Consider the following 26,117-nt stretch of genomic DNA (forward strand, 5'->3'; position numbering starts at 1 on the left):
GTTCTCGTTCAAGTCCTTGAACTGAATGTTAAGTGTTATTTTATTTTAATTAACTTAGATTTACATAGGAATGGCTACCTAGGGCTGGGGACCAAGGCGACCAAGCTGGTAGAAGTGACCGTCTTGGGACAGCACAATAAAAATAAAATGTAAACAGTTGCTAATTTTTACAATAAAAACGGAATCTAAACAGTTGCTAATGTGTACTTCCTTTCTGCAGGGAACTCCTCTCATTATCCGGAAAACCTTGCATTTTTACTTTTCTTCGGGAAGGTATTCTGGACAGTGAAATTTGTGATGAAGTCTTCCAGCTAAGGGCCAATTACTTTTCCAGAGTAGACAAGCCGTTTCTATTTCTTTTTTTAAAATTTTTTTTTTAACGTTTTATTTATTTTTGAGACAGAGAGAGACAGAGCATGAACGGGGGAGGCACAGAGAGAGAGGGAGACACAGAATCAGAAGCAGGCTCCAGGCTCTGAGCCATCAGCCCAGAGCCCGACACGGGGCTCGAACTCACGGACCGCAAGATCGTGACCTGAGCTGAAGTCAGCCGCTTAACTGACTGAGCCACCCAGGCGCCCTGCCATTTCTATTTCTAGAAGGAAAGGAGAATGTTAGGTTTTATTTGTCAGCTCAGATGGCCGCCCTCTCTTTGCGACACCTGTAACTGTTGTCACAGCTACGCTGGCTTCATCCACATTTTTCCCTTTTCAGCTGAAGGGGGCCCTGAAGGCAAATATAAAATATCCATTTGCTGTCCGTAGGAGGTGGCTTTTTGACGAGTTTGTACACTTATTTATCAATATTTTGTAAACTGTTGTTGTGATGGAAAAATAAAGAGCAACTATGACTCTTCCAAAGCTCTGGGAAAACTGTTTATTTGGTATGGTTTTGGTGTGCACGTGATTAGGTGTTTGACCAGGAGGAATCACGTTAAGCGGGAATGCTGGTTCAGAGAGCAGCCCGGGGCAGCCCCTATCGGAGCGGTTCTCAAAGAGTGGTCCGCGGACCAGTGCCTGCAGCCTCACGTGGGAAGGGGCACGTTCTCAGGCCCCTCCCAGACCTGCTACGTCAGAGTCTCCGGGGATGGGGCTCGGCAGGTGGTTCTGAAGCATGGAACTAAGCCCCTCGACCCTTCCATTTTGTCCTCTGTATGAGCACCGACACAGCCACGGCCGGCTCCCTGGTGTCGCGCCTCTAGGCAGGTGCCACTGTAGGAAGTGAGTGAGGACGGCAGAGCTCATCCCCTTGCAGGGCAGTGGAGTGAGGAGGAGGTTTGGTCGGGAAGGCCAGGAGATCCGCCTTTCCCCTGCCTAGTTGACAGATACTCCTTTGGGTTTGTTTGTTTGTTTGATTGATTTAATTTAAAAAAATTCATTTATTTTTGAGAGAGAGAGAGAATGAGTGGGGCTGGGGGGGCGGGCAGACAGTGAGGGAAACACAGAATCCAAAGCAGGTTCCAGGCTCTGAGCTATCAGCACGGAGCCCGACGCGGGGCTTGAACCCACAGACTATGAGATCATGATCTGAGCCACGCAGGTGCCCCACTTTTTAAATTTTTTTTTTAAACATTTACTTATTTTTGAGAGAGAGAGAGAGAGCATGCACATAGGGGAGGGGCAGAGAGCGGGAGAAGGAGGATCCCAGGCAGGCTCTGCGGTGTGACCACGGCACTCGTTGTGGGGCTCGAACTCACGAACCGTAAGATCATGACCTGAGCCTAAATCAAGACTCACCCAGGCACCCCGAGAGATACTCCTTTGGGGACAAAGAGGGTCTAGTGTGGTGGGAAGTGTGCTTGCTGACTTTGCTCCAGAGAGCCGCGTTCAAGTCCCATCTCTCCTACCTCCTTGTAGCCACAGTAGGTGTTTGCCTGACTGACCTGGCTGTTGCATGAACAGGGTAGGTGGCGCTAAACTGCCTCAGGTACAGGTCACGTTGTTGGAGATGAGCGCGCGACGACGACCCGAGCCAGCTGGCTGCCTCCACCAGCCAGCCTGGAGTCCGTGCGCTGTGCCGCCCCTCCTGTGCCGGTCCTGGCTGTGGTTTGGTGCCACCTAGTGGTGGTTGGCTGCCCCCAGCGTGTACGTCCGTGGGTTCCGGATCCGGCACCTCAATGGAATTTTGAGGACGGGGAGGGATTCCAGGAATTCTCAGCTTAGTTGGTGTCTGTGTCATTGGCCAGATCTGGAGTGAGTCAGGCTCAAGAATACTTTCCCTGCCTGGCCCCACCTTCCCCTCGTTGTGCCTGCACTGGAAGATGGGAGCCAGTCACCAAACACATTACAGCCTCGTGAGGGCCGTCACAAGGGACTTTTATAGAATTGTCAAGCCAATGAAGTGAGATATAATGTAAAGTGCCCAGTACATAGAAAGTGCTTTAGGGGCGCCTGGGTGGCGCAGTCGGTTAAGCGTCCGACTTCAGCCAGGTCACGATCTTGCGGTCCGTGAGTTCGAGCCCCGCGTCAGGCTCTGGGCTGATGGCTCGGAGCCTGGAGCCTGTTTCCGATTCTGTGTCTCCCTCTCTCTCTGCCCCTCCCCCGTTCATGCTCTGTCTCTCTCTGTCCCAAAAATAAATAAAAAACGTTGAAAAAAAATTAAAAAAAAAAAAAAAGAAAGTGCTTTAATATAAGGGTTTTTTTAAATGCTTATTTTTGAGACAGAGAGAGAGAGAGAGAGAGAGAACATGAGTGAGGGAAGGGCAGAGAGAGAGGGAGACACAGAATCCGAAGCAGGCTCCAGGCTCTGAGCTGTCAGCACAGAGCCCAACCCGGGGCTTGAACTCATGAACCGTGAGATCATGGCCTGAACTGAAGTTGGAGGCTTAACTGACTACGCCACCCAGGTGGTCCTGTATCACATTTGTATGAAGAGAAAAGGAGGGGCGCCTGGGTGGCTTAGTCAGTTAAGCGTCCGACTCTTGGTTTCGGCTCAGGTCATGATCTCACAGTTCGTGAGTTCAAGCCCCACATCGGGCTCCGTGCTGTTAGCTTGGAGCCTGCTTGGGATTCTCTCTCCTCCTCTCTCTCTGCCCCTCCCCTGCTTGTGCATGTGCGCATGCGCTCGCTCTCTCTCTCTCTCTCTCTCTCTCTCTCTCTCTCAAAATAAATTAATAAACGTTAAAAAGAAAAGGAAACCCAGAAAGTTGGGAGTGGTCCTGGGGTGTCATTTCCAGCGATTCCCAAGGATAATTAATTCCTGTGTATGTGCCCTGCTCTGTGATACTGACGCGGGGGTGTTATTTTTGCCTCATTCTGCGCAAATGCCTTCCATGCTTGCTGCAGCCTGCAGGGGGCGGTCGTGCACTTCTCCATAGAAGGCACATGGTAAGACAAGGACAGAAAGGGGGGTGATGATGCCGTGACATGTGGCAATGTTAACGTTCCTTAAACTTGTTAATATAGGAAAGTTCTAAATACGGTACTTGAAACCCAGAAGGCAATCAACAGATGTTAGGTTTGTTTTCGTTTTCTCCTACTGATAAAATACTACCAAATGTGGTGTGGGACCCAGTTTCTGAACTTAGATGGTCTTTTAAAGCTGAGCTAAGGGGCGCCTGGGTGGCTCGGTCGGTTAAGCGTCCAGCTTCGGCTCAGGTCACGATCTCGCGGTCCGTGAGTTCGAGCCCCACGTCGGGCTCTGTGCCGACAGCTCAGAGCCTGGAGCCTGTTTCGGATTCTGTGTCTCCCTCTCTCTGTGACCCTCCCCCGTTCATGCTCTGTATCTCTCTGTCTCAAAAATAAATAAACGTTAAAAAAAAAAATTTAAAGCTGAGCTAAAAAGTGGAGTTTGAGTCCTTCAGAGCGCGCCCACCGTTTTCCTGTGGGGAGCCCTCAATTATTTTAAGATTTTTTTTTTTTTTTAAAGTTGATTTTGAGAGAGAGAGAAAGAGAGAGAGAATCCCAAGCAGGCTCTGTGCTGTTAGCACAGAGCCCGACGTGGGGCTCAAGCTCTCCCAAACCATGAGACCATGACCAGAGAAGAAATCAAGAGTCGGACACTTGGACGCTTAACCGACTGAGCCACCCAGGTGCCCCCTCAATAATAATAATATAAATTATATATTATTAATAACATAATTGATATATAATTATTATTATATTAGCAATATATTATATAATATATGTTAATATATAATTGATATATATTAATGTTAGTGTATATTAATAATATACTATATTACATATTAACAATATAATATAATATATTATATATAAGTATATATTATAATGTATTATAATATATATTTTATTATATATTATTATTATTATTATTATTATTACTACTACTACTATTATTTTGGAATGAAGGAAAAGCAGATGTAGCCTTTAAGCCCTTCCTTTGGCCCCTGGGGTCTGGACACAGGACTTCTCAGTTCTGGGGATTGGCAGCCACAGTGTTTGTCTAGCCAGCTGGGCAGTTTTGTAAAGGATGATTAAAGTCCTACCTGCTCATTCTTAAAAGTTTGGGGAAGCACAGGAGAGTCTAAAGAAGCAAACAATTAGCAAATACCTTCCTCCTCCCCGCAACCATGCAGTTACCACGTATGTCCACCAGAGGCACCATTGGTCTTGGGCAGATTTTTTTTTTTCTTTGAATTTCTTCTTTACGTAGTTGAAATGCACAGTTTTTAGATCTTGCTTTATTACTTTTCATGCTATTACTTCAGGGGTTTCTTTCAACAATTACAGTATTGTTTTTCAAATTCCTGAATACAGAATTCCAGACATACATGCTATAAGAGCGTATAAAAGCAAACAGTGAAATTCTAATACCACCTACTGGTGTCCCTGATACTAGAAAAAGCTTTTCAAATGTTGAAATGTCTAAAGCAGTAAGAGAAATTCCCCTTAATACAACATACCAGTGCTGCATTTACTAGACACTTTTAAATAATTATCCTCTTGAAAGCACACACGGGGGTGCCTGGGTGGCTCAGTCCACTGAACCACCAACTCTTGGTTTCGGCTCAGGTCATGATCCCACAGTTCGTGGGTTTGAGCCCCACATCTGGCCCTGTGCTGGCAGCACAGAGCCTGCTTGGGATTCTCTGTCTCTCTGCCCCTCCCCTGCTTGTGCTGTCTCTGTCTGGTATTTTGAGTAACCTTGTATAGTGAAAGCATTTGCAGCATCACTATAGCAGCTATTTGAACGGTATTTTATTTTATTTTATTTTATTTTATTTTATTTATTTATTTTTTAACGTTTATTTATTTTTGAGACAGGGAGAGACAGAGCATGAACGGGGGAGGGTCAGAGAGAGGGAGACACAGAATCTGAAACAGGCTCCAGGCTCTGAACTGTCAGCACAGAGCCCGACGCGGGGCTCGAACTCACAGACCGCGAGATCATGACCTGAGCCGAAGTCGGCCACTCAACCGACTGAGCCACCCAGGTGCCCCGAACGGTATTTTAAATGACTACATAATATTGCATCATTTAGATGTACTGTTTTATATAATCACTTCTCCTCAGGTTTCCAATTTGGACCTAAGTAAATATTTATCCACATTTCTGATCCTTTCCTTAAGCGAAGTCCCAGACAGCCACAGTGAGTCAGAGAGAAACATTTTAGAGTTGCCTCCCCGGGGGGGGGGGGGGGGCAGTTTATCATTTTACATGCTCATTAAGTAGCTTACAGAAATACGCAGGGGCAGCAGTCATAAACGACTGTGGTCATCTGAAAAAATCTTTGTTGATGTTATAAGTGAAAAAGCTCGTTTGATTTGCGTTTCTTAGACCACTAGAGCACTCAGTGCTCTGGCGTGTTTAATAATCTTCCTCTATGATTTTGGAACAGAGGTAACATGCCCCTCTATTAACACAAAAAGTTAATTCCCAGCTCAGGCTCCTTAGAACTTCCTGGACCCTATTCCTGGAATCAGAGCTCAGTGTTCTCAGCATTGGACCAGAGGCCTCATCTCTGTCTAGGAAGTCCTGTGCTGTTTCCAGATGGCCCACTGCTCTCTTCAGTGGCCGCGTTGGAACCTGCAGCTTCAGCTCTTTTCCTCTCAGAACCCAGGGGCAGCAAAACAAGGGAGCCCCGCTCACCGGGCTGGACTTGGACTTTACTTGTGGTCAGACAGTGTGGGCATCGTCTTCCTTCGTGGTGGGCTCTTTGTGTCCTTGTCGCCTTGGTTGCCAGGGAGGGACTGGAGGCTCTCACCCAGGTGCCTAGTGGGGACAAAGAGTGGAGAGGGGATGCTCTAGTTGGTTATCATTTTCCTTTGTAAAACTTTGAATTCTCTAGAATGTTCCCATAGAGGGGAAAGTTATAAGTAAGTAAAATGATTAAAATGAACTTCCATGGCCGTAAAGGGGATTCTGTTAGTGAACCCTGAAATCACTTAGCTGTAAGTGCTCATTCTTATTACCCTAGTTTCGCAGAGTCAGGAAACACTTGTGAAGGTTCTAGAACCTTCTAGAAGTGAGGGTAACTAGCTTGAGGGAAGGACAGGAGAAAAGGTTTGGAGAACCAGAGACTTGCACTGTGGCCTTCTAGCGTATGTCCCATTGCTCTTCTCACACTCCCTCACCCCACTACAATTTGTTTCAGGCTGTGAAAATTGATACATAGTCATTGTAGGAAAAAAACTAAAGATCACCCATTTTCTATACCCAGAGACAATGACTATTAACATCTGGTATACATCTGACGTGTATGAACACGTGTAATTTTGCCATCATATAGGTGTGTGAGCCTGTGTATCCATATCTGTACAAACACGCACAAACATACTTTTATACCCCCTTTTATTTACTTATTAAAAAAATTTTTTTAATGTTTATTTCTGAGAGGGAGAGAGACAGAGAGTATGAGTGGGGGAGAAGCAGACAGAGAGGGAGACACAAAATCCAAAGCAGGCTCCGGGCTCCGAGCTGTCAGCACAGACCCTGACGTGGGGCTTGAACCCATGAACCGCGAGATCACGACCTGAGCCAAAGTCGGACGCTTAACCGACCGAGCCACCCACGTGCCCCTCTTCCTCAGTGTGTTTTATCAGTTTTTCTATACGGGTGGACGGGGACGTGGATGGATGCTGCTGGCTGTCTAGGTTTTCACTGCAGTGCTGTAGTGAACAACCGTACATGGCCCTTGGGACATCTTCTCAAGGGGCGTCCTTAGGAGTATGTGGCGGGTAGTGTGGATTATCAGCGATATCGGCTCCTGCCAAATTTTTGCCAAAGGGCTCATGCCAATTGGCCCTCCCACCAGCAGCGTGAAAGGCTTTCTGTTGTCCCCACACCTTCATCAAGACTCTGTACTGTCAGGGGGCGCCTGGGTCAGTTAAGCGTCCGACTCTTGATCTCCGCTCAGGTCATGATCTTGTGGTTTGTGGGTTCGAACCCTGCATCTGGCTCTGCGTTGATGGTGCAGAGCCTGCTTAGGATTCTCTCTGTCTGTCTCTCTCTCTCTCTCTCTGCCCCTCCCCCACTCGTATGCACGTGCGTGCTCTCTCTCAAAATAAATAAACATTAAAAAAAAAAAAAAGACTCAGGGGGCGCCTGGGTGGCTCAGTCAGTTGAGCGTCAGACTTCGGCTCAGGTCATGATCTTGCAGCTCGTGAGATTGAGCCCCGCGTCGGGCTCTGTGCTGACAGCTCGGAGCCCGGAGCCTGCTTCCGATTCTGTGTCTCCCTCTCTCTCTGCCCCTCCCCTGCTCATGCTCTGTCTCTCCTTCAAAAATAAATAAACATTCAAAAAAAAAAAAGACTCAGTACTGTCAGGCTTAGTGATTTGAGCCCATCTGGGAATGAGATAGCATCTCATGGTTTTAGTTTGCATATCCTGATTGCTGGTGGGTTTGAACATCTTTTAAAATAGTTACTGCCTAGAGTTTAACAGATTTTCTCTTCTCTGCACCTTCGCTGCTTCTCCTCCGCTCGTTTTTTCCGTTGGGTTGTCTTGGTGGGTTGGTGTTCTTTATGTTTTAGATGCTAGTGCCTTGTTACATGGATTGGAGCCATCTTCTGGCTTCCGGCCGGGCTTTCCTTTTATCTCTTCAACGAAAGCATGCATTGCCTTCAGTTAGACCAGTTGGTAAACCCTCCTCCTATGAGGCTCAGTTGAAACTACATTATATCCCCAAGAAGTGCAGCATTAAAATTCAGAGCATTAAAAAGTTCTTTAAAAAAAATTTTTTTTCAATGTTTATTTGTATTTGAGAGACAGAGACAGAACATAAACGGGGGAGAGGCAGAGTGAGGGAGACAGAATCCGAAGCAGGCTCCAGGCTTCGAGCTGTCAGCACAGAGCCCGACGCAGGGCTCGAACCCACGGACTGTGAGATCGTGACTTGAGCCGAAGTTGGACGCTTAACCGACTGAGCCACCCAGGCGCCCCGCGTTTTCTTACGATACTTTTCCTTTTTTACACTGAGGTCTGTAATCCATCTGGAGGTTTTTTGCTTTTGTAGTTAAATGCATTTCCTTTTTTGTGACTTTTCCTCTGCACTGATACTCCCCAAGTCCTCTATAGGCTCCCAACAGGTCGACATCACCAGGCTTTTCTCCGTCACCTGGTGCTCTTTGCTTGCTCTGGGAGTCCCAGGTGAGGCACTCAGTAGTTTATCAAGGTCACGTCTCTGTCTCAAGCACTGTCAGTGTTTGTGACGTTGATGACTTTGCTTTCACGTTGTGGACCCTGGCTCCAAGGGGCGTCATTTCACCAGTGTAGACTTCATTCAGTTTTTGAAACTTCCACGGAGTCTGTCGTGTGTGCTTTGTGCCTGGCCCTGGCAGTGTTCTCAGATCTGAGAATGCTGCTTGCTGGGTCACAGCCCCAGGGTCTCCCGTAAAGACGCTCCTGCTTCACCTTGAACATGTGACCCTGTATTTTTTCATAAGGGGTCAATGGAATTGATAAAGTATGCTGTTCTTGTCAGCGTCCTAGCTTTACGGAAACTACAAAGCGACATCTAAGGAGCCCAGGGTGCTTTGTATTTTTCCCACTCCTTTTTGCCCCATTTAGATCAGGAGGAAACAGGAAAAGTCATTATCCGTCCAACAATGTGTATTTTCCGTGGTTGAAAAGATGAAAAGATACACGAAGTAAGGAGAATAAAGTTGAGCTGTTGGGGCGCCTGGGCGGCTCTGTCGGTTAAATATCCGACTTCAGCTCCAGTCATGATCTCGTGGTTCGTGAGTTCGAGGCCCGCATCGGGCTCTCTGCCCCTCCCCTGCTCGCACGTTCTTTCTCTCAAAAATACGTAAGCGTTAAAAAAAAAAAAAGGTGACCAATTTACAGGACTTTCCTGATAGGTTGTCACCAATGTCCCCTGGAGAACCTGTCAAAGATAACGTCCCAAATACCTGTGGGAAACGGCTCCCCAACGGACTATAGCCCGTACCCCCACTGAGTGCACCTCTGTCATCCTGTCACCAAATGTCTCACTGGTTTCCTCCTCAGTAGAGTGGAAGTGGGGGAAGAGGGTGTGGGATGAGTCCCAAGGCAGTGCTGGGGTCCCCTGCCACACGGCACCCGCCAGGGGCCTGGTCTCCTGGCCTCAGCCTGCCCATCGCCACGGCCACGGCCACTGGCGGCTTTCAGCAATCACGGACCGTTATTGACCGTTGACATTTGTTTTGCACGTTTGTTTCTGCTTAAAAACATTTTACCTTTGTTCCTCCTTTTTTCACCTCGTATCAACATTTTCTTCTTACGCCGCCTTTGCGTTTTCTCCTCAGGCCGGAAGCTGAGAGGAAAAGCCTTTTATTTTGTCAACGGCAAAGTGTTTTGCGAGGAGGACTTCCTGGTGAGTTCATCCCCGGACTTCCCCTGCCCTGAGTCGGGACCGGAGTCAGGGGGAGACTGTGGGGAGGCCCAGGCCGGGTACAACAGTGTGGTTTCTCTCCGGGGTTTCCTGTGCTGGCGGAAAACGGAGCGCTGCCAGAGAAAGGGGGTCCCGACTTTCCTTCTGAGGATGCCCGGGGTGGTGCTTGTCCCCGAAGCAGAGGACAGACCCCAGAGCTTTGTGCTTGGGAGGGACTCAGGATCGCTTGGCCTGTCCTCCTGTGCTCTGCTCATTTCCGCCTCCCCCACCGCTCTCTCTTAAACCTGTGCCCTGGGGTTCGGGCCTGCGTTACCTTGAACCCTGTCTGCTGTCTGCGGGCATCCGGCCTCTGTCACGCTTCAGAAGTCCACCCACGGGCCAGGGACTCCCAGACCCGAGCTCCAGCCCGGCCAGCACCTGCCGGCCACCCCAGCCTTTCCATAGCCACTTGTCTGAAGCAGAAACACCAGGTCACCTTGGGTCCTCATCCCTGAGATCTGAATCCTAGGTTCATCCTCGGCCCCTCCTCCTTCTCACCTCTCCCAGAACGTGGCCAAGCATTGACCCTCGTGCTGCCGCGGCCTCCCTGGGCCCCGCTTAGCTTCCCAAAGCCAGTGTGGCTCAGCCACGCTACCTGTGTGTCAAGCCAGCCCGCCCAGGCCCCATGTCTCCGGGGCTCGAAGCCTGTGCAGAAGCTGCCTGTGGTCCAGAGCCTACCTGGTGTCTCTCCCGTTCCACTGCTTATAGTTGCGTGTGCCTGTGTGTTTTGGTAAAGTAAGGTAGAGAGTCTTTACCAAGTTTCTTTGACACTGAAGGCATTGGCTAACCAGAGCCAGACTTGAGTTTGAATCGTATCCTTACCCCTTATAGGCTGTGTGACCTTGTACAGGTCGCTTACCCTCTCTGAGCTTCCCTTGTTTCCATCTGAGAAATGGTACGGTACATACCTTGTTTTAAGAATTGTCTTAAGGGGCGCCTGGGTGGCTCAGTCAGTTAAGCGTCCGGCTTCAGCTCAGGTCACGATCTCGCGGCTCGTGAGTTCGAGCCCCGCGTCGGGCCCTGTGCTGACAGCTCGGAGCCTGGAGCCTGCTTCAGATTCTGTGTCTCCTTCTCTCTCTGCCCCTCCTCCACTCACATTCAGTCTCTGTCTCTCTGTCCTTCTCCAAAAAAAATAAAACATTAAAAACATAAAAAATGGGTTTAAGGACTAGAGTGTTGGTGTCAGGCTTAAGCCTGCATCAGAGTCCCCTGCAAGGCTTTGTGAACACACAGATCACCGGGTCCCACCCCAGAGTTTCCCAGTCAGTAGGTCCGGGATGGAGCCCAAATATGCATTTTTCACAAGTTCCCAGGTGATTCCGGGGGACTCCTCTTTGAGAACCACTGGCCTAGAGACAGAGCCTGGCATGTCGTGGGTGCCCAGACGCAGCTGTTGTTAGGGCGAGTGGCATCAGTGTCAGCAATGGCTCTGTGGCACGGGATATTTCGTGATTCATCCCACAACCCACATCCCACAACCTGTGTTCTGAGAAATGACAGATTCCGGTCTAGTGGGACACATCTCTCTGCGAAGATGTCGTCCTCGTGACTGGCGGGCAAGTGGCCGGGCCATCTGTGCCCTGACAGGTTTACCTTTGCTTTCTTTCTCCTCCGCAGTACTCCGGGTTCCAGCAATCTGCCGACAGGTGTTTCCTTTGTGGACATCTGATCATGGATATGGTGAGTCAGTCGGGTCACCAAGCAAGATTATGGCAGCGGGGGGAGGGGGGAGGTGGTCACAGAAAAGAAGAAATCGGTAGTTGAGGACTGTGTTTCCTACCCTTGTTTGTGGTCGCATCTGGTTTTATTAAGAAAAGACCCTGTGTGACACAGCTCTGCTTGTCCTAGGAGAAACCCCGTTGTTGGCTTTGAGCGGCCTCAGCATCCTTAGCCGTGTAGTCCCCACAATGCTGTGTTTCTGGTGATCTTCTCTCCTCTGGGCTGTTGGGATCACACCGGCCTCCCTCTCATTTTCTGTGGTCCTCGTGGTGTCCCGGGTGAGACGCCAGATGCTAGACGTCATCTACCTCGGAGTTGGGTACAGAAAGTCGGGTAAACACGGTTCTTGGTCCCCCACGTTCTGCCTGGCTCCGTCTGTTCCTAAGATGAGTTTGGGGGACAGGGGCGGCTGTCTTTAGTTCTGAGACAGCAGAGCAAGACACAGCTGGCTCTCTGAGCTTGTCTTGGGCCTCAGTGCGTTTATCTCTCCAGTGGGGACGGTTTTTCTTTCCTGGTCTCCTTATTGGGTAAGGCTGTGAGGTTAACAAACACAGAATACTTAGTCTGTCTGAGGGATCAAATTGTCCAGCACCGGAGATCAGGCCTTAAGAATTTCTTTAACGCACTGGTCGAAGAAAATCATTGTACGGTATTCTTTTTAAAGTTTCTTTGATTTAAAACATTTTTTTTTATTTGAGCAAGAGAGAGAGCATCTTAAGCAGGCTCCATGGAGCCCGATGCTGGGCTCGATCCCAAGACCCTGGTATCATGATCTGAGCTGGAATCAAGAGTCAGACACTCAACCACTTGAGCCACCCAGGCACCCCTATAATCTTCTTTTAGCTGGAAAGAATTCAGTCTCTCTCTAAGCTGACCCATTCATTCCATTCTGGAGAAGGGAATTGCTAATCGTTGCTATTTTTTCCTTTTACCTCTTGTTAAGAAACAGCTCACAGAATAAAGGGTGTGTGTTTTAAGCGTACAGGTGAATGAAGTTTTACATGTGCATATACCTGTGTAACCACCACCCAGGTCAAAATACGGATGTTTCCCACATCCCACACCCCAGAAATTTCCTTCTTGTCTTCCTCCCAGTCTAGACCCCCTCCTCCAAAGGTCCCCTCTCTCGCTCCAGATTCGTTTTGCTGGTCCTGGAACTTCATATAAATGGAATCATACAGTATCGAGTCCTTTGGGTCTGCGTTTTCTCCCTTAGAAAATGTTTTTGAGCGTGGGGAAGGGGGGCAGGAGCCTGGGTGGCTCAGTCGGTTGAGCATCTGACTCTCGATTTCAGCTCAGGTCACGATCTCATGGTTTGTGAGTTTGAGCCCCGCATTGGGCTCTGCACTGACAGTGTGGAGCCTGCTTGGGATTCTCTCTCTCTCTCTCTCTCTCTCTCTCTCTCTCTCTCACTCTTGCTCTCGCTCTCTCTCTGCCCCTCCCTCACTTGTGCACACATACCTGCGCTCTCACTCTCTCAAAATAAATAAATACACTTAAAAAAAAAAAAAAAAGAAAATGTTTTTGAGGTTCACGCATGTTGTTGCCTGTGTCCGTAGTTCATTTATTTTCATTGCTAGATAGACCTCCCATTGTATGGATACAGCAGTTTGGGGGCCTATTATCCAGCCGATGGGGATTTGGATGGTTTCCAGTCTGAAGGCTATTTATGAATAAAGCTGCTGTGAACACTCTTGGGCGTGTTGTTGGACACAAGCGCTCATTTCTGCCGGCTCTGTGCTAACATGTATAACACAGAGGTGAACTGAGCCCTCCCTGTTCACGAGGAGAAGCCTGCCGTTGTCCCGGCTCTGACACACGACAGTGGAGCTCAGCCCCTGTGAGAGCTGGGTCCTCGTTAGTAGCCAAGACCTCCCTGGGGAGCATGGCTCTCTACCCACTTCCCCAGGGGAGGCAGACGGGAGCCCACACCCTCACCCCTACCTTCCACGGATGCCAGCCAGTCTCCATAGGGATCTATTTCGTTAGGAGAATTTGTCCGTGATTTTCGAGTCCTTCTAACAAACCCTCCACATACGAGGTCAACAGTGTCCAAAGTTATGAATGCGATTATACCCTGTTCTTACTTCTGGGTATCCTAAGCCTTCTTTGGGCCTCAGAGCACCTCATTTACCTATTGCTGCATAGTAAACCACCCCATGATGTGGTGGTTTCAAACAACAGTGATTTGGGGCGCCTGGGTGGCTCAGTTGGTTAAGTGTTGACTTCAGCTCAGGTCGTGATCTCATGGTTTAGGGGTTTGAGCCCCGCATGGGGCTCTGTGCAGACAGTTCAGAGCCTGGAGCCTGCTTCAGATTCTGTGTCTCCCTCTCTCTCTGCCCCTCCCTGCTCATGCTCTGTCTCTCTCTCTCTCTCTCAAAATATATAAACGGTTAAAAAAAATTAAACCAGAACCCTTCACTGTTGCCAAGAGTTTTTACAATGCAGAGAAAGATCCCTTCAAAACCATTCTTGGTTCTCCAAGACAACCAACCAGTTGTCCAATTCTTTGTATAAACCATCTGTGCCCCTCACCTGCCCCCTTAGTAGAGTGGGATACTCCTAGCCTGCAGGCTGAAACTGGGCATTTTCCCACAGTAAAAAGAAAGATCACAGTGAGTCAGAGTGCACTTTAGGCACGTTGTGGGTTAAGTTAATTTCAGGGTCCCTTCTGCCAAGACAGCATTAGCCTGGGAGCAGAATGCATTCCAAGGTCCGGATTGCCAAGTGGACTTTGGAAGCCCGGCTGGTGGTTCTTCCCACTTTGGCAGCTTCCTGCAGATTGAAAGGGGCCCCGACGGTTAGTGCCACACCGGAGGGAATGAGGAAGCTGGAAAGCTGAGCCTTCAGAGCACACGAAGCCCCCGGCTCGCCCCCTTGGCTGCGGCGTGCGAGGTGTGGCGTTGGCCTTGGAGAGGGAAGCGTCGGGCTCTGGAGCACACCCTTCCTGCAGGTGTCACATGCACCAACAAGGTTTTCCTCAGTCGCAAGCCCCCTTCCTGCTGCCTAGTTGAAAGCATTCTGTGTGGCCCCCCTCCGGGGCGCTGCTGTCTGTGCGTTCCTCGCACCCGGGCATTTTAGCGACATCCTTGCGGGTGTTGACCCCGTAGTTCAGCTGTTCGTGCTACGTTTCGTGGCACAGGTGAGCACAGAAGTGAATCTCCTATTGAGTCGGTGAAAATGCTTTCAGCTGCAAATTATAGAAAAACCCAGACTTGTTGGGACGCAGACCAGCGGTTCTCAGACTTTCGCACGCATTGGAATCATGGTACGAAAACACTACGTGCCAGGGTTTACCCTAGAACTTCTGATTCTGGAGAGCCGGGCTGGGGCCTGGGAATGGACATTTTTTTAACACGTTCCCGGAGGGTGTGGATACTGCGGGTCCAGGGACCACGCTGTGAGATGCGCTGACTTGATAGGAAAGCTGTATTACGCCACCCAGCAACGGGCTTGGAGGCAGGCAGTTCCGCCGGGAGGTAATTTGCTCACCGGCTGACCTCACCAAGGGTGTTCTTCACATCTCTTCTCTCTCCTACCTTGTCTCGGCTCTGTCCTGGTTCCAGGACTGCCTCTTACCTGTCCGGGCATCACAACCAGATCAAATGGCACTAAGGCTTGTGGAGCCTTCTCTCCGTCTCGGGTTTAAAAACAACAGCAACCAAAGAGGCTCTGCTTAGGCTTGGATTTGAAGTAATCCGTGGTCGAGTCACAGTTCGTGGATTATCCCGCTGCGGAGTGAAAGCCGCTTAGAAGGGGCACCTGGGAGGCAGACGTGAAGGGGCTTGGGATGGAGCCCTCTGTGGCCCTGCTTCGCATCCTTTCCTGCAGAGAACTGTGGAAGAGCCCCCTGAATTCTCCCCTGGAGGGTTACGCACAGGAGAAGGATCCTGTCTGACTTCCTCCTGTGGATGCATTTACCTAGATTTGCCTTCCCCGCCCTGCCATCTCTTGACCTTGATCCAAGTGACTCTGGGATGGGCGTGTGCCGTGCAGCGTGATTGCGCCTGTGGTCCCTCGGCCCGACGCGTTCCTCTCCTTCCCGCCGTCCACGCCTTCTCCAAAATCCCCGCCGAGCCCTGGCCTCTCTCGCCTTCTGCCCCCAGATCCTGCAGGCCCTCGGGAAGTCCTACCACCCCGGCTGCTTCCGCTGCGTCATCTGCAACGAGTGCCTGGACGGGGTGCCCTTCACCGTGGACTCCGAGAACAAGATCTACTGTGTCCGAGATTACCACAAGTGAGGAGGGGTGGGGCGGAGAAGGGCCGCGCGTGCGGGCCACGCTGATCTCACGGAGTGAGGGACGGACACCCGCCGGGGCGCCTCCGCAGGCCTGTACCTTAGTCCACGGTCGGGAGGTCGGCCGATGCCGGTGCAGACAGGAGGTGGTTACAGAACCACGTTTACTGGAAAACACAGAGCCCCAAAGCCCTGTGATCAGATCCCCCCGAGGCACGGGAGGCATCTGTCAAGCCCGGTGGCTCCAGCTTTAACTTCCAAAGGCAGCGATTCGGCGCTGGGCACCGCCACCCTCGATCTGCCTGCGCCTGTGCCAGGCACCCGGAGGGAAGTAAACAGGGCCGTCTCCATCCCTAGTAGGTTGTGGGGAGAGCGTCCGGGTATGCTTGTTGCCGCCGGGGAGCGATCCCGCGGCACGACTGAAACACCTCCCAGAGAATGAGCCGGGCTGCCTCGATGCGAGGGCTGGAGGGGTTCGCTTGACGAGCGATGGGTGGGAGGCCGGCCCTGAGGAAGGCTCCGGGGTCTTGCCTCCCAGAGACAGCACAACACTCCCTTTACTGCTTCTGCGCTTCTCTCGGCAGGGTGCTGGCCCCCAAGTGTGCAGCCTGTGGGCTTCCCATCCTTCCACCCGAGGTAAGGCGCTCTTTCACACCTGCTCCTGGCGGCTCCCTGACACGAATACATCCCTCGGGTTGCTTACAAAGATCTGTGTCCTGTCCTTCTACCTTTTAGAAAGTCCTTCTGGGGCGCCTGGGTGGCTCAGTCAGTTCAGCTCGGTCGTGACCTCACAACCTCGGCTCAGGTCGTGATCTCCCAGTTCACGAGTTCGAGCCCCGCGTCGGGCTCTGTGCTGACCGCTCGGAGCCAGGAGCCCGCTTCGGATTCCGTGTCTCTTTCTCTCTCTCTCTTTCGCTCTCTTTCTCCAAAGTAAATGAATAAATAAAATATTTAAATAAATAAGTAAACATTAAAAAAAAAATCAGAAAATCCTTCTGAAATCTCACCTCTGACCCTAATAGTGTCCTCACCAAGAAGGCCCTTTCGTATTAACTGGCTTCCCCAGCCCAGTGCCCTTCTTGTGGCCCATTCGTCCCTACAGTCGTCCAACTGCCTGACTTGATAGTGACTCCTAGGTTAGAAGGTGAGCAGAAAGCCTGCCTTTCATTCATTTTCTCTTTTAAAACCTCACTCTCCATGTAGGTGGTTTTCTCAGTGTTGACCCTGACGTTCCAGAAGGTGTGGCTGCTGTCCCTCCGACTTCCTCTCTCATCGGTTCAAGGTGTCCTTTTTCCAGCCGGTGTGGGACTTCACTACAGAGCTGTGCTCTTCCGAGGCCACCTACTTGTCGCCTTGGGAATCTCACGGGTCCCCCAACCGGCCTCTTGTTCTTACTTTCCTTCCGTCCAGGGCTCAGATGAGACCATCCGCGTCGTGTCCATGGACAGAGACTTCCACGTGGAGTGCTACCACTGCGAGGTAGGCACCTCCCTGCCCAGACTCCCCAGGCCCGTTTCAACAGTACAAGAGGAAGGCCTCCTGGGTTGACTGGGGCCTGAGGTGGTCAGCAGGGTGTGGTCGAGGGCTGCCCTCCAGAGCTGCCCTCCAGGTCAAGGGGTGCAGCCTGATTTGTGGGGGAGGTCGGAGGAGATGCAGGTGTTGGGGACAGGGGGGTCTTTGCTGCCTTCCCCGCATTTGTTAACAGCCGAGTCCGGAAGCCACCGCAGCTGAGCGGTGGGGGGGGGGGGGGGGGGGGAGGGGGGGAGGGGGCGCGTGGGGGGCGTGGGGTTTCACGTGCCACATTGTCAGGCAGCTGAGTGACTTGGGGGAATAGACACCCTCCCCTCCAGCTTGTAGGCTGGTCTGTCTGCCAAGAGCCCCTTTCTGAGCTGAGCCCTGGAGATCACAAAGAATCCCACCCCTCTCCCTGGTTGGAAACCCACCCAACGTCCCTGGTTGGTATGGAGTGCGTGCGTGTGGGGCCCATCTGCCCCCTCTCTTAGCTCGTGTCACGCCCGGGCTAAAGAAGCCACGGGCACCCCGTGACCGTCAGGCAGGCTGGGGCTCGCCCCCTCGCCAGCCCTTGTGAAGGGGGCAAACGCTTGAAGCGCCCGCGGAGGTTCAGCCAGGATTAAGCGGATTCAGCCATGGGAGGAGAAAAGAGTTATCGTGTGACGCCGTGGGTGGGGTGAATGGGAAGCGGGTGAGGTGACGGCGGGAGGCTCCAGTTCACTGCCAGCCCTGGGGACATTTGCTCATCGTCCTCTCCACACGTTCAGTGCCATGCTGTCCCGTAGGAACCCGAGAGCCCCAAATTCAAGTCGTGTGTGTACTTTCGTTTTCTAGTAGCCGCCTTAAAAAAGGAAAAAGGGGGCGCCTGGGTGGCTCAGTCGGTTGAGCGTCTGACTCTTGATTTGGGGTCAGGCCCTGATCCCGGGGTCGTGGGATCGAGCCCCGCATCAGGCTCCGTGCTGAGCGTGTGGAGCCTGCTTGAGATTCTCTCCCTCTCCCTCTGCCCTACTCCCCCACTTTCTCTCTCAAATTAAAAAAGAAGACAAAAGAAACAGGTGGGATTCACTCTTGCAATATTGTATTCACCCAGTATATCCAAAACGTTATTTCAGTATGTAATCGGTACAAGGGTTTTTCATGAACTGCCTTACATTCATGTCCTGCCCTAAGTCTTGGGAGTGCGGGGCATGCATTTGCGGACGCCCGGCTCGGTTCTGACCGCCCCGTTTCAAGTGCTCCATAGCGACCTGCCGCACCTCCCCTCAGCTGGACCGCACGACCACGCAGCGCCCTCTGCTGGTTCCCCGGGGCCGCTGGCCTTGGGGTCGGTCTTGCGATCCTTTTGTTCTGTTCTGCTACCCCCTGGACATTTTTGCCTCCACCCCCCGCCTCCCCCCCCCCCCCCCAGGACTGCGGCCTGGAACTCAACGACGAAGACGGCCACCGCTGCTACCCCCTGGAAGACCACCTGTTCTGTCACTCCTGCCACGTCAAGAGACTGGAGAAGAGCCCCTCCCCTGCAGCTCTCCACCAGCACCGCTTCTAGCGAGAGCCTCTTCCAGACCTCGCGTTGGCGACCAGAAGCCAGCATTGCAAAGCCAGACATCTGCCTGCTAATTCCAGTGGCCCCACGGGGTGGTCGCGGGGGTGGGGGGGTGGGGGGGGGGCCAGGCAGGTAAGTTTCTTTATACGCGTGGGGCGCCGCTCCTTCAACCTCCCTGTCTGGTGGGTGTTACTTTCCAAGTGCCTTTCTCCGCCGCCCCGCCCTCATCGGATTACTCAGGAAGATACTCTAGCAGGTGCATGGCGTGTGACACCCCAAGGAGCCCTCCGGGCCCCTCTGGGAACAGCTCGTGCTTTAGAGGGAAAAGTTTGCCCTGAGCGTACTTCGCGGTGTCCTCTGAGGAGGGCTCAGCTGCCGATACCTTCAGCCCCTCCCTGTCCCTTTAGGAAAGCACCCGCACCAGACATTACCCCCGGTGCCCCCACCCCCCCCACGCACACGACATGATTTGAGACTGCACCCTCGACACGCACACGCAGCGTTATTGGAGACGTCTCTCCGCCCCAGAGACTCCGCTCTTCTGTCGGGTGATGGCAGATTTTAACCGCATTGTGGCAAGAGGGAAGCTGTGCCCGTGCTCTGTGTCCGAGGAAGAACTGCTTGGTAAACCAGAGCCGAGTTGTGGACTGAGCGAGCCGGGGTTTCCTCCTTGTACACTGACAACGTCTTGCCTGCTCCTGCAAATCTTCACTCCCTGACAGGCAGCTGGGAGCCCGGGCGGAGGTTTGCCCCGTTCGATAGCGAGGCGTGTTTGGGACGAGAACTTGGGTGCGGGTACCAGGCGTCCTTTGCCCTCCTGTTTGCACCGTCCTCCTCTGGAGCTCTCGAGAGTCTGGGACTTTGGAGTCGCTCCCACAGAGGCAAGTCTCAGGATCCCGTGTGGGGACATCTCTGTGCCTGTCGTAGCTTATCTAACCACGGGCTTTGGGGAAGCCTTGCCCATGTGCTGAGAGCTGGCGCATACACGAGGAGACTGTGTGTGTGTGTGTATGTGTGTGTGCACGTGTGTGTGACAGCGACATCTCCAGCCAGCACGAGACAGAGAGCCTCAGGAAAAATCACCATGTTCGTTTTCCACCGTGTCTCGTCTGTCTCTGGCCCAGTGCTTGGCTCGGGCGTGGCCTGCGAAGAAACCCGCAGAAGGTACACTGCTTTGGTCTGTTTCTTTTCTTGTTTTTCGTTGTTTTCCTCCGCTTGCGGTCTTCCACGCGCACAAAAATACCTCACAGGTCAGGGCTTCACCAAATCGCACGTCGGGAGGAACTCGGCCGTCACGCTGAACTCAGAGATGCCTCCGTGGGTGCGTGAGGGGTCTCGGCCTCCACGCGGGCCAGACTCCCGCGGGTCAGGGCGCTGTGATCTCAGCGGAAGGTCAGCTGAGAGTGGATCCAGTTGAACGTGGGTGCTGTTGCCGGATGCGTTTCATCATGTCGGTTCCCCGGGGTGGCGAGGGGCTAAGGGAGGGCCGCACCCGGGCAGGATTTCAGGGCCACCTGTGCACTGATGTGTCACAGTCCCGAGGCCAGACGTCAGTACGCCCGGTATTTCAATGAAGAGGCGGTGTAAAAGACTTAAAAAAGGAGGTTGCCTGCCGTTTGCCCTCTCGGCCCGTGGGGAGGGCCCCCTGGCCTCCGTGTTGTTGCCGGAGGTCGGGGGTCACGTCACTGCTGCCAGCTGGTCTGGGAGTATTGCCCTGGCACCCGCTCACCACCGCCTCCCCGCCTCGCACCCAGGGCAGCAGGGGCCACGGAGGGCGGTCACCGGAGCCCGAGGCCCACGGGACTCGCAGACTTTACAGTGGGCCCGGCTCCAGTTCTGCACCGTGTTTTGACCCGTTTCGGGGGCAGTTGCTACAGGAGGCACAGAATGGGCACCCTGAGTTGCCTCCTATGTTTATTCAGTTCGTTCTGCTAGAATCCTTTGGCCAGATGTCCCTTCAGCCCAGGCTGCGTGCTCTCATCGATCCCGTCCCACAGGCCGAGCCTCCAGAAGCCTGGCACCGCGTGGGGCCGGGGGTGGGGAGAGAACCCCTCTCTTCCCAGCTGGGCCCAGGGAGCCAGCCGATGTGTCTCGTCTTTGCCAACCGAGGAACGTCTCTGGCCTTGCTGGCGCCCCTTTGCTCTGATTGCAAGTCGGGCAGAAAGCGAAGAAAACTGCCTGAGAGCGACCGTCAAAAGCAGGGATTTGTGTGCAAAGTGGGTAACTAGGTTAGTTTTAAAAAAAAAGTCTCGGGATTAAATTTTTTAATTGTGATGTTTTAAGTGGCCTTGATGGACGTGATTGGGACATCTGCCAAAACGGGGTTTTATAGTGTTAAGGAAGGACAGTAAGAGAATTTCCAGGTACCCTAGAAGTCCGAGCAGCAAGTTCTCTTGTGGTCCAGGGCCCCCGGGGAGGGCGCGGGTAGGAATCTCGCACCAGTTCTGCTTCTCGGGCTCTTGCGCGAGAGCCGTGAAGAGATGGTCGCCTAGGCGGTTATCTCTACGTGGTTCTGTAAGCTGTTAGCCAAACAGAGTTGTAATGGGGTTGTATTTATAGGCACCTAGAAAGAAGACACAAGCACCTGGTAGGCCAGGATGAATCCATTCATTTTAACAGGTAGAGCGCGTAGCCCTTCCTGAGTTCCCTAGATAGCTCTTGGGCTTTAGATAAACCAGGAGAATTAAGGTTTGATCCCAGACCCCAAAGCCAGCCTCCGGCCTCCTCCCCTGCCTCATTTTGCCGTTAGTTTTTTTTTCTTCCCCACCCCCTGCCCCTTCCCCAGCGAGGGCCATTCAGAAACCGCCAGGGTGGTCCGAGAAAAGCCAAGAACGTAGTTTGGCCTGCTGTTCCCCCTCGCGGTTACTCTCCCACCTGTCGGTGGGTAAAGAGTGCTTTGTTCATCCCTCATCGCGGAAGCGCGTCTCATCCCGTCTGGGTAATCGCCTGTACGTGGCAGCAGGGTGTCCCCTTTCTCCGAGGGCAGTGCTCCGGTGCAAACCTCGCTCAGCCGAATCCACCGAGGTTGTGCTGTTGAGTCCTGGGCGGCGAATGCAGTAAGGAGTTCTGATCACCGTCACCCGCCGCCATCACCCTGTGGCCATGGGCTGCAGTCACCCTCACACAAGGAAAAATGTCAGGACCTGAGAGAATGATTTGGAACCCCCCCCCCCCCCCCCGCCCCAATCCTTGGCAGGCTGGTTTGTGCGGGCCATTTCCCGTGCGTGGGGAAGTCTGGCAGCCGTGATGCCTGCCGGTTCCCTCGAAACCACGTGTGCAAGCCTTGACCCCCAAATCAGCCTTGTTGCTGGATGCACCTGTCACGGCTCTGTCCGCCTTTGTGCCAGGAATACATTCTAACTTCCAGGTGATTTGAAGTCAGTCTTAAAAGTAATAGACTAAAATGAGTAAAATACAGTAGCTATTTGTTCTGAGCCGGAGCTGGACAGGTGTGGGAAATTTCCGTATAGTGTATGAAAATTTCACCATGCAGGGAAATGATTTTCCACTGTATCTCGTCTTCTACGATAAAAAAAAAATTCTTCAAAATTGTACTGTCGCTGTAAGATGATTCAAAATATTGTTACTGCAAAATCCTTCTTCAAAATTGTACTGTCGCTGTAAGATGATTCAAAATATTGTTACTGCAGAATCCTTCTTCAAAATTGTCGCTGTAAAATGATTCAAAATATCATGACAATAAATTGCATCAATTTGTAGCCTATTAAAGTGCCCTCCAACATGATGGTGGTTAACGGGTTTTCTTTTGTGTGTGTGGAGTGTGCAGACAGTGCTTTTCGCTAACTGGGTTTGGTCTTCTTTTGGAGCTCTGGCTCCTTAAAGGAACGTATGGGTCAAAGCTATGAAAGGTCCAAGAGCTAATAAGGTAGCATGCGGTGATGTCATGGATCCTGCTGGAAGTTACGAGACTCCTAGGTCAGAGACAAAGGACAGGTTAATGCAGCACCAGCAGGAGCATTTTTTGTTTGTTTGCTTGTTTGTTTTTTTGAGAGAGAGAGTGTAAGTGAACAGGGAAAAGGGTCAGAGAGAGAATCTTTTTTCATTAATTTATTTAGAGAGAGAGAGAGCATGAGCAGGGGAGGGACAGAGAGGGAGAATCTTCAGCAGGCTCTGCGCCTTCAGCACAGAGCCCAACGCGGGGCTTGAACTCACGAACTGTGAGATCATGACCTGAGCCGAAACCAAGGGTCAGGCGTTTAACCGACTGAGCCACCCCAGGTGCCGAGAGAGAGAGAGAGAGAGAGAGAGAGAGAGAGAGAGAGAGAATCTTAAGCAGGCTCAGCGCTCAGTGTGGAGCCCAACACAGGGCTGCATCCCAAGACCCTGGGATCATGACCTGAGCCGAAATCAAGAGTTAGACGCTTAGCCGACTGAGCCACCCAGGTGCCCCAGTGGCATTTTACTTTATCGGCATTTACACGGACTCCCTGGGCCCTCGTACCTCTAGGGCCCCATGAAGAGGGCCAGGTGGTCCCTGCACGGGCAGCAGGCTGCATTGCAAGAGGAAACCCAGGCTCAGGAAACCTGAGTCTTACGATGACCGGTAAGCCCGCCTGACTTTGGCTCCAAAGAGAGACACTGTGTCTACCACCCAAGACCATTTACCGCACCAACATCCTTGAAAAGACATCTGGAACTGAGGGTGTGCCTAGCTCACAGGACGTACTGGAATCCAAGCGACCCTTGGCGAGTGAAGAATTGGCAGTTTCTTTACCTGGGTCCTTAGTCTTGAGACTGGATGTCGTGCTGCACTGGTGGTGATTTTGTCTCCTGGGAATGTTTCTTTGTGAGGAGGTACTGATCGAAGCATCCCAGAGGTGAGTGGCCCTCTGGATGTGAGGCAAGCTTGCACAGGAAGCACAGGAAGGCAGAGTGAAGGGCTGCGTGTGCGCCTGTAGTCCTTGGGGTGGGAGAGACGGCCCTGGACTTGCCTTTCACGGCTCAGTTCCCGGGCTGCTTCAGGCTTCGGGCGAGTTCTCGTGGCCACCAGGTCTGATGTGCCGGGGACACGGGGAGGCTGAGAACGAGTGCTGACTGTCCTGGTGTCTTACCGGAAAATAAAACCCCTTTTTACGTGATGAGAGAGCACGTATACTGATTTTACAAACATGGGCTGCCATTTTCTTATGACCCTGATGCTACAAGGGATGACACTATCCTCAGGGAACAAGGTGGTTTGGGCCAAGGTGTGCTGGTGCCCCAGCCGTGGGGATTTGTGGTGTTTGATTTGTGGTGGTTGCTGGTTTCTATGCTGTCCCTACTCCCGTCATGGCCAAGTTCAGGCTGTCAACATGGCATCCCCGCATCTGGAGCTGGGAGGCGATGGCGAGGTCATGAACAAATGACTCCGGCCTCCTGGGCCACGTGGGGCTGAAGCGCTGGGGAAATCTGGCCCGGTTTTCGGTTCTGTGATCGAAGCAGTAACAACAGGAACAGCTGCCGTTTATCGTGTGCTCGCCATGTACTAGGTGCTGTTCCAAGGACCGTATTCTTTATAACCTTCCGTTTTATGGACAAAGCAACGGAGTCACGGAAGGGTGAAGTAACTCTCCAGACACGAAGTACCCAGAAAACTGAGGCAAGACTTCGCCCCAGGCCGAGTCTCACCCAGCGGGAGCTGTTGCATCACTGTGGCCGCTGGGAGCAAGAACTTGCCTTTCAGTGGCTTTGTTCAGGAGGGCCACTTGGCCGGAAGCACTCATTGCGAGGGGTAGGAGGGGCCTGCCGCTGCTCTCTCTTGGAGTCTGTATGGGTTTCTTATTGTTCTGGAATAACCAAACGTAGTGGCCTAAAACAACACAAATCTGGGGGCGTCTGGGTGGCTCAGTCGGTTAAGTGTCTGACTCTTGATCTCGGCTCGGGTCACAATCTCACGGTTGGTGAGGTCGAGCCCCGCGTTGGGCTCTGCACTGACAGCGAGGAACCTGCTTGGGATTCTCTCTCTCTCTCTGCCCCTCTCCTGCTTGTGCGCACACACGCTCTTTCTCTCCCTTGAATGTAAGAAAACACACACACACACACACACACACACACACACACACAAATTCGTCATCCTACGGTTCAGGAGAAATGGGCTTTATGGAGCTCAGATCAGGGTGTCAGCAGAGCCGAGTTCCTTCCAGAGGCGCTAGGGGAGAATCCGTCCCTTGCCCTTCTTCAGCTTCTAGAGGCCGCCCACACTCCTTGGCTTGTGGCTCCGTTCTCTGAAGTCTGTTGTCACACCTCCTCTCTCCCCACCCCTCCCTGCTTCTTTCTTGTTCGGCCCCATGTAGGATTACATTGGGCACGCCCATGGGGTGTAGGATAATCCCCTCGTCTGGAGACCCTTCACCACATCTGCAAAGCTTCTTCTGCTTATAGGATAAACTATTCATAGGTTCTGGGGATTAGGCCATGGACATCTTGGTGGGGGAGCACTACTCAGCTTACTACAGAGTCCAACAAACTTTTCAGATGGAATGAAAATATCAGGGGATCATTAGGTGCATTTTCTTCAAGCATTGCTAAAAGTGGGCTTTGCATTTCCCCTGGATTGAAAACGGAAGTGCTTCATATATAAACACGACATGGCCAGGGCGCCTGGGTGGCTCAGTCAGTTGAGCATCTGACTGCGGCTTAGGTCATGATCTCGCAGTTTGTGAGTTCGAGCCCCGCGTCGGGCTCTGTGCTGACAGCTCGGAGCCTGGAGCCTGCTTCGGATTCCGTGTCTCTCTCTCTCTGCCCCTTCCCCATTCATGCTCTGTCTCTGTCTCTGAAAAATGAATAAACATTTAAAAAAAAAAAAAAGTGACGTGGCCCACGGATCCTGGGTGTAGAAACACACCAGAATTGGTCGTACTCTGTGGGAGAAAAGTAAGTCAGTGGTCTGGGCCAGGAGAAGTCCCAGGTCTGTGACACTTGTAGGAGAAGCCCTGGTTACCTGGATGGTCCCGGCAGCCTGAGGCACTTCCATCACTTGGTTATATTCATGCCCCTCCCACTGATCCCGGCCCTCGAGGACAGGCGGCTGTGGGCCCCGAGCTGCCCACGGGACCTTTGTATTTACACATATAATCTCACTACAGGGAAAACTTAGCTGAAGATGTCAATTTATATTATTTATCCTTGCCTGATTTCTTATTCTGAACATGGTTCTCCCTAGAATCTGATTTTGGCTGGTTAGGCATTTAAAACCCCCAGAAGAAAGTGTTTCTGCCTGGATTCGTTTCCATTTTCCATCCTCGCGGAGTGTTCATAAAGGCCTTGGCTTGTCTTATGCAACCGGCAAAGAAAGG

General features: G+C 52.0%; 1 protein-coding gene across 3 annotated transcripts in view; it reads left to right on the forward strand.

Moving 5' to 3' along the window:
* The window catches only part of LIMD1 (LIM domain containing 1), a 68,060-nt gene extending 45,493 nt beyond the window's left edge, over positions 1-22,567 (forward strand). For 2 of the 3 annotated variants that reach the window (XM_060630803.3, XM_060630804.3), the window contains exons 3-8: positions 9,687-9,754; positions 11,429-11,491; positions 15,637-15,767; positions 16,352-16,403; positions 17,178-17,246; positions 18,688-22,567. In XM_060630803.3, the coding sequence (XP_060486786.3) occupies positions 9,687-9,754; positions 11,429-11,491; positions 15,637-15,767; positions 16,352-16,403; positions 17,178-17,246; positions 18,688-18,825 (521 nt within the window). In that variant the 3' untranslated portion in view covers positions 18,826-22,567. The remainder of the gene's footprint in view (positions 1-9,686; positions 9,755-11,428; positions 11,492-15,636; positions 15,768-16,351; positions 16,404-17,177; positions 17,247-18,687) is intronic. The other variant, XR_009609614.3, reaches the window with a different exon arrangement.
* Positions 22,568-26,117: the final 3,550 nt, after the last annotated feature.

The sequence above is a fragment of the Panthera onca genome, chromosome A2, assembly GCF_046562875.1.
Source record: "Panthera onca isolate mPanOnc1 chromosome A2, mPanOnc1 haplotype 2, whole genome shotgun sequence".
NCBI lineage: Eukaryota > Metazoa > Chordata > Mammalia > Carnivora > Felidae > Panthera > Panthera onca.